General features: G+C 41.0%; 1 protein-coding gene across 1 annotated transcript in view; it reads left to right on the forward strand.

The window, feature by feature from the left end:
- Nucleotides 1-7487, forward strand: part of LOC117541593 (protein kinase C epsilon type-like) — a 16331-nt gene extending 8844 nt beyond the window's left edge. Inside the window, exon 2 of the mRNA XM_034208804.1 lies at nt 7434-7487. Within this exon, the coding sequence (XP_034064695.1) occupies nt 7434-7487 (54 nt within the window). The remainder of the gene's footprint in view (nt 1-7433) is intronic.
- Nucleotides 7488-8686: the final 1199 nt, after the last annotated feature.

Raw genomic sequence — 8686 nt, forward strand, 5'->3', positions numbered from 1 at the left:
GACAGAGGGTGAAAAGAGGCAGTATGAGAAAAATAAAGTGCTTTTTGAAGAGGACTCTTTAATGTAGAGACCCTAAATACTGATATACACCTGAACATCAGCAGGAGAGGACTCTTTAAAGTAGAGACACTACATACTGATATACACCTGAACATCAGCAGGAGAGGACTCTTTAAAGTAGAGACACTACATACTGATATACACCTGAACATCAGCAGGAGAGGACTCTTTAAAGTAGAGACATTACATACTGATATACACCTGAACATCAGCAGGAGAGGACTCTTTAAAGTAGAGACACTACATACCGATATACACCTGAACATCAGCAGGAGAGGACTCTTTAAAGTAGAGACACTACATACTGATATACACCTGAACATCAGCAGGAGAGGACTCTTTAAAGTAGAGACACTACATACTGATATACACCTGAACATCGGCAGGAGAGGACTCTTTAAAGTAGAGACACTACATACTGATATACACCTGAACATCAGCAGGAGAGGACTCTTTAAAGTAGAGGCACTACATACTGATATACACCTGAACATCAGCAGGAGAGGACTCTTTAAAGTAGAGACACTACATACTGATATACACCTGAACATCGGCAGGAGAGGACTCTTTAAAGTAGAGGCACTACATACTGATATACACCTGAACATCAGCAGGAGAGGACTCTTTAAAGTAGAGGCACTACATACTGATATACACCTGAACATCAGCAGGAGAGGACTCTTTAAAGTAGAGGCACTACATACTGATATACACCTGAACATCAGCAGGAGAGGACTCTTTAAAGTAGAGACACTACATACTGATATACACCTGAACATCAGCAGCAGAGGACTCTTTAAAGTAGAGACACTACATACTGATATACACCTGAACATCAGCAGCAGAGGACTCTTTAAAGTAGAGACACTACATACTGATATACACCTGAACATCAGCAGGAGAGGACTCTTTAAAGTAGAGACACTACATACTGATATACACCTGAACATCAGCAGGAGAGGACTCTTTAAAGTAGAGACACTACATACTGATCTACACCTGAGCATCGGCAGGAGAGGACTCTTTAAAGTAGAGACACTACATACTGACAGGGTTGGGAGGGTTACTTTGTAAATGTAATCAGTTACTGATTACTGATTACATGGCTCTGAAAGTAATCCGAATACAGTTACAGTTACGTGTCTTAAAAAAGTAACGTAATCAGATTACTTTTAGATTACTTTTGGATTACTTTCTTTTTCCATCACAGATGGGTATGTTTTGGTGAACAGGAGACACAAAAAGCAAAAGGAATGTGTTTTTACTGTTTTAATGGCTTATCAAGAGTGAACTGAAACACAACATCTGAAACGATGTAACAACATAATTAACTTTTTGGGGATGCAGTTTGGGATGTGAGGAGTGAGGGACACAGCTTAGAACGAGCGTGTCGCCTTCTGTCCTGCCAGTGTTGGCAGGACATGAATTAAAATGTCAAACTCGGACTTCATTTTAAGGACATTACGGCCTGGGGTGTGGAGCTATATTTGTTTAAGCACCGGATTGGCAAAACAGGAGAGTGTGTGCACCAGTCTGCCTTGATCTATGAATTCATGTCCGTGACTCTCACAGTATCTGCTGCCCGCAGCTGTTTTATAGAAGGAACACCTCCTTCACTTCATGAAATCTCTGCAGCGTCAGGAGGCAGCGAGAGGGTTAACTCAGCCTCTGAGAAGACGAGCACGCAGTGCCTTTCACGCACCGCCTTCACTGTGTTTACCTTCAGAAATAATCATTAGTAAGGCTAAAGAAAGAGCGACTGCAGGCTGATGTGTTTTAAGCACACACACCCGATTTAAACGCAGACTTGTGTTCCTCCATGTTTCGCTGTTATTGTTTCACTGAGCGGACCCGCGATTTTTTTTCAAACGCTTTTTTGCTCCATCTGCGGCGGTAAAAGGTTTTGTGGGCTGTGATGATTCGGCTGTACCTTTAGTAATGAATATTAAATGTTGTGAGGAAATCTTTCCACCAATAATTCCAATAAGTAATCCAAAATGTATTCTCTTCAGGTTTACGAAAGTAACTGTAATCAGATTACTCGTTTTTCAAATGTAACGCGAGCTGAATACAGTTACTTGATTTTTGTATTCTGATTACGTAACGCCGTTACATGTATTCCGTTACAACCCAACCCTGCATACTGATATACACCTGAACATCAGCAGGAGAGGACTCTTTAAAGTAGAGACACTACGTAAGGGATAATGTGCAGCGACTTGGTCATTATGGGGAAAAGAACACCTTCATGCCGATCTAGATCCCTCCGCTTCACGTCGGGCTCCTGATCAGCCTGTCGGTGTTCTTTTCCCCATAATGACCAAGTTGCTGCACATTATCCCGCATGGCCACATTCTCAACAAAGTAACGTTATGAATCCCAATATTAATTTAAATGCTTTTATGGATTTAGAAAATTATTTTATTGATTTAAAAAATAGTTGTATTGATTTAAATTGACATGCATCCGCTAAGAAAAATAGTCCGTTGTTACCGTTTGAACTAACGTAGCAACGGCAGGAACTGCTTCGATAGCGTTTTTGAGGAGCTTTTTGATTACAGATTTGAAAACATCGCTGCTTGCTTTAAAAGTAGCACACTTCATTAAGTCAAACCTTGGAAGGTATCTAGATATCCCTGCCCTAATGCCAAAGGAACTGCACACTGAATATGTGTCGCCGTTTGATGTCTATGTCTGGACCGCTGCGTAAAAAGGAGGGTTTCTGCCTCGTTACTTCTCCACTGTTTTCTTGTCCCTCTTGTCTTTTTCTTTTCTTCACTGGGGACTCATCAGCCACTAACCATTCCTCCAAATTACTGTGCTCTACAAATATATTAAAATTAATGTTAAAATCCTCCATGTTGTAATTGTTATGGAAATCTAAAAACCCCAATACTGTAGAGTACAAGTCAGAGTGAAATGAGAAGCATTTAGTTTAAACATATCAGGATAGAGTGGACATTTCCACTACATTATCACACGACAGCGGAAAACTAAAGACAATCAGTTTGCTTTTCAAACTGTTACATTTGAAAAACAGTTAGAGCGTCTCTTGTCAGTTTGAAAAGCCAACGGCAGGAACTGCTTGCGTTTTTGAGGAGCTTTTTGATTACAGATTTGAAAACATCGCTCCTTGCTTTAAAAGTAGCACAATTCATGATGTCAAACCTTGGGAAGTATCTAGATATCCCTGCCCTAATGCCAAAGTAACTGACAACTGAATATGTGTCGCCGTTTGATGTCTATGTCTGGACCGCTGCGTAAAAAGGAGGGTTTCTGCCCCGTTACTTCTGCGCTGTTTTTCATGTCCCAGTTCGAAAAGCAAACTGCATGCAGTTTGCTTTTCGGCCCAACGGTATACAGTTAAATCGACCGGACTTCTTTCTGAAGATGTGAGCGTCCTTAACAACGGTCAATAAGTCCTTGACAGCGGTCTGTCTGTTCGGTATTAACAACGTGTCACGTGTTCTGAATTGACCAATCAGAATCGAGTATTCAACTAAGCCATGTCATAAATACTGATATACACCTGAACATCAGCAGGAGAGGACTCTTTAAAGTAGAGACACTACATACTGATATACACCTGAACATCAGCAGGAGAGGACTCTTTAAAGTAGAGACACTACATACTGATATACACCTGAACATCAGCAGGAGAGGACTCTTTAAAGTAGAGACACTACATACTGATATACACCTGAACATCAGCAGGAGAGGACTCTTTAAAGTAGAGACACTACATACTGATATACACCTGAACATCAGCAGGAGAGGACTCTTTAAAGTAGAGACACTACACACTGATATACACCTGAACATCAGCAGGAGAGGACTCTTTAAAGTAGAGACACTACATACTGATATACACCTGCACATCAGCAGGAGAGGACTCTTTAATGTAGAGACACTACATACTGATATACACCTGAACATCAGCAGGAGAGGACTCTTTAAAGTAGAGACACTACATACTGATATACACCTGAACATCAGCAGGAGAGGACTCTTTAAAGTAGAGACACTACATACTGATATACACCTGAACATCAGCAGGAGAGGACTCTTTAAAGTAGAGACACTACATACTGATATACACCTGAACATCAGCAGGAGAGGACTCTTTAAAGTAGAGACACTACATACTGATATACACCTGAACATCAGCAGGAGAGGACTCTTTAAAGTAGAGACACTACATACTAGAATGAACCTGAACATCAGCAGAATATGTCCTTTTTAACAAGAGTGTGTGAACAGGAACCTCTAACCCATGTTGTGGGAAAAATACAAAGTACAAAAAGAAACAGTAGAAATCTAAATGTCACTTCTTGCAATCCGAAACACAACCTGTCGACAAACAGAAAATCGCATTGGCAGTGAACCAAAACACACACACACACACACACACACACACACACACACACACACACACACACACACATTTTCAATCCACTTCCCAGATATTTGAGCTCATTACTCAGGCATGCGTAAAGAACAATATGCTACGATGTGAAAAATGACGGATCGTGTGAATTCTCCAAAGCATTGACAGCATCTGGACTTCCATCGGCTCCCTCCATTTGCACCAAATACAGACCAAACTAAATAACCATTTGTTCTGTCAGCTGATATTTCAGTGGCAGCTCTTCTCATAGCTAATTTCAGTTAGAGTTCGTCAGGCTAAGTGGTCTGCTCACAAAGTGCTTCCCTAAAAACACACACTCTGCACTGATTCATTCAGGTGAGAAGAGATGCTTCACACAAGTGTTGTTATTAGAGAGGCAAACTATACAGGGACCTAAATCCTGTCTGACTGCCGTTTCCTGCCTTTCCAACACTGTACATCTCTGTATCTGCACTCCCTTTCTCCCTTTCTATCCCTCAGGCGTGTGTGATTGTGACCTGAGCAGAGTTTCTAGAAGTTGTACCATCTTGACGGTAATTCTGCACAATCAGAATCACAACCTGGTGATATGAAATGCAATATTCAACTCGCAGAAAGCACAATATTTGAGGCTAAATATATGTTAAAGTACATTTTGGAGCTCCAGAGATATTCTGGCCTTCGAATCGTTACAAAACTAATTTGTTTGGTACAGATTCTCTGAAAAAACAAACAGAAAATGATCATTTAATATACTGTATTTACACATTTATAATGAGAATTATGGTGCAAAAAATATCAATCCAAACCACTATTTGATTAGTTTATCCAAATAATGCAGATTTGGGAATTTATGGCGATTTTTGGAAGTATTTATTTACTTTAAATGAATATCCGCTAACATCGATGGATGATCAATCTTTCCATATTTGTATAAAACGGTTTTTTTGCACCACAAAATGTTGCAAAGTCTGCAGTAAACACACTTTTTAAAATAGAAGGAAACCAAACAAAGCAGCTGAATTGATTTCATCTCCAGTCCAGTGGCGTAGCCACCATAGGGCCAGGGTGGGCCCAGGCCAGTTTACTCATTGGCCCACCCTGAGAAAGCTTCGGTGTTATTTAAAAAACCATAATTATATTATAATTATTATTATTTTTATTTTTTTTATTATTATTATTATTATTAATAATTAAAAAAAATATTCACCCATTGAGAATATCCAAGAATTCAAAGTGAAATTCAAGTGAACACATATCGAGTTTAATTAATGTTGTATGTGCTTTGTCCTCTGAACCGAACTCATTTACGGTAAAAACTGATTGTTGGTTCCGGCGCGCGCCATTATAACGTGAGAGAGGCAGAGAGCTGCCTGCAAAATAAATGATGGCTCAAAGTTCACTAATGAACTTTGTTTTTTTTTTTAAAAGACAGACTCCAAAAAGAGCCCCCACTGCCCTCATCTAGCAGCGATCTATACGATCATTTTCTGATAACGATGAAATAGCCCCGTCTCCCTCTCCCCACGCCTCCCTCTCCCCACGCCTCCCTCTCCCCACCTCTCCCTCTCCCCACCTCTCCCTCTCCCCACCTCTCCCTCTCCCCACCTCTCCCTCTCCCCACCTCTCCCTCTCCCCACGCCTCCCTCTCCCCACCTCTCCCTCTCCCCACGCCTCCCTCTCCCCACCTCTCCTGCTGCTGGGCTGTCAGAAGAAAAAAAATGTTAACGGAAACTCTGCCGCACGGTTCCCTCGTCCCTTGGAAGAGGGGGAGAGGTGGGTGTTTCTCATCTGCTGGTGGACAGTCCGGAGAGATATACACAGGGTTGGGTTGTAACGGAATACATGTAACGGCGTTACGTAAACAGAATACAAAAAGCAAGTGTATTCAGCTGGCGTTACATTTGAAAAACAAGTAATCTGATTACAGTTACTTTCAACTGAAGTGAATACATTTTGGAATACTTATTGGAATTATTGGTGGAAAAGTTTCCTCACAAAATGTAATATTCATTACCGGCAGAACTGTGTGCACACTGCACGGCGCTGCAGCATGTCTGTGAGCGAGAGAGAGATGCAACGTGTCTGTGAGGCCCCGCCCCCGCACGCAGATGAGAGAGAGATCTCTTTTAAAATATATTGAAAGTTAGAAACGGAGATGGTTCGATAAAATGTGCAAGATAACGTTTATGTAGCATTTCTTTATTGTCGAAATGATGACATTTCATAACGGGATCAAATCAAAGTGAATGGCCTGCTGCTGCTGAATGCCTGGGGCAAGTGACTGGAAACAGTTGTAAAAGTTATTACATCGTTTCAGATAATAATAATAACAATAGGTTCCTCGCACTTCGTGCTAGGACGTCAGGGTCCTAGCGCTCCGTGCTCGGGCCCTAATAATGATAATTCATTCTATTTAGGGGTGCCTTTCAAAGCACCCAAGGACACCTTACAATTCATAACATATGAACACAAGCCACCGGTACGGGGGATTGTTGTTAGCTTCTGATGCGCAGAAGAAAAATCTGGCCCACCCTATTTTTTACAGGCCCACTCTAAAGTACATTTCTGCCTATACTGCTCCAGTCTAGAGACCCTACCAATATCCCAACCACTACGTAATTAGTTTACCCAATTAATCCATATTTGGGAATCTATGGCGATGTTTGGAAGTCTTTATTTACTTGTAATGAATATCCGCTAACATCAATTGCTTACCTACCCTTCTTTATTTGCATAAAATAGTACTTTTCCACTACAAAATGTTCCAAAGTCTGCACTTTTTAGAATAAAAGGATACCGAACAAGCAGCTGAATATATGTAATCTCCAGTCTAGAGCATCACTCTTCTCTTCTTTGCCAACTTTCTTTTTGTTTCGATGGTTTGGTTCCCAGCTGTGGTTTTAACGCTGTGGTTGTAACGCTGTGGTTGTAACACTGTGGTTGTAACGCTGTGGTTGTAACGCTGTGGTTCTCCTTCGGTCAGAAAGTGTCAACGATCGTGAATCAGCTGCTGGAGGATGATGAGGAAAAGGAGTGAACAACTACAACTGTATCTGACAGATCAGCAGGTGTGAAAGACAACAAACTCCCTGATTCTGAGGGGCTTTCCCACCTCTGCAGCGGAGTCTGTACCGCGTCATTTTGTTTACTTTAGATTGTATTAAACTGCTCTTTCTTTCATGTGCAAAGACATCAATGCGGCAGAAAGATAAACTCATAAAAGCTGCACTATTTCTATCCCTAGTGACGGTTCCTTCTCGTGCTAAAAGGCACTTTTCTGTCGTCATTAAGTAGAGTCGAACACCTTGAAATTGTGAATATTTTTGTCAGTTTGCAAGAGCTGCGTATCTAGCGTTACTTATGACACGGATTAGTTGTATACTCGATTCTGATTGGCCCATTTGGACATTCCAGAGGTCTGTTATTTTAAAATAGAAGAACGTTGCCAAGAATAACAGACTGTTGCTAAGGAGAACAGACGTTTGTTTATTTTCAATTGTATTGCATTTGTATTTAATATGTACAATGCCTTGACTACATGCTGCGTGGACCAAAGGAATTCCTAAATTGGGATCAATAAACTATATATAATTTAATATAATATGTATATCAGAGTTTCCGTTAGAATCTTTTTTTGCCGGTCAACATCTCCGTTAAAGTTGAAATCTTCCGGACAAAATGAGAACAGTGCCGGTCAAAGGTCTTCTTTGTTATTTATTAAGCTATTGAGATATCAACTAATTATACTAGATTAACTACATTATTCCAAAGTGTACAGTAATTTATAATAACACAGGAATAATAAACGGAGCGTTCTCTCCCTCCTGACAGCCCGTCAGTATCAGGATCAGTAATGAGTGACCCGACTGTAAAACTAAACATATCTATAACTAGTTACGGTAGTTTGAGAGGTCATTAAAATAGCTACGTGTGATATTCTAACCTGGTGTGTGTTGTGTCCGCTCACCGCTGCATGTGATCATGCAGAGCTGCGTGTCGACTGGTCAGCAGCAGCTGATCTCTCTCTCCCGTCAGATTAGACTTCACTCGCGTTTATGTCCATATCGATCAGATCCAGCTAGTTCTAGCTAATGATAGGACTACCTGCTTATTAAAAGACACCTAAACAATAAGCGTCGCTATGCAACCGGGTGAGGCCGCAAAGTATAGCGCAGCATTATGCATTTGTTTACATGCCCACCGGAACCCCGAGGCATTACCAACAGATCAACGCAC

This window comes from Gymnodraco acuticeps, unplaced genomic scaffold (assembly GCF_902827175.1).
Source record: "Gymnodraco acuticeps unplaced genomic scaffold, fGymAcu1.1, whole genome shotgun sequence".
Taxonomy (NCBI): Eukaryota; Metazoa; Chordata; class Actinopteri; order Perciformes; family Bathydraconidae; genus Gymnodraco; species Gymnodraco acuticeps.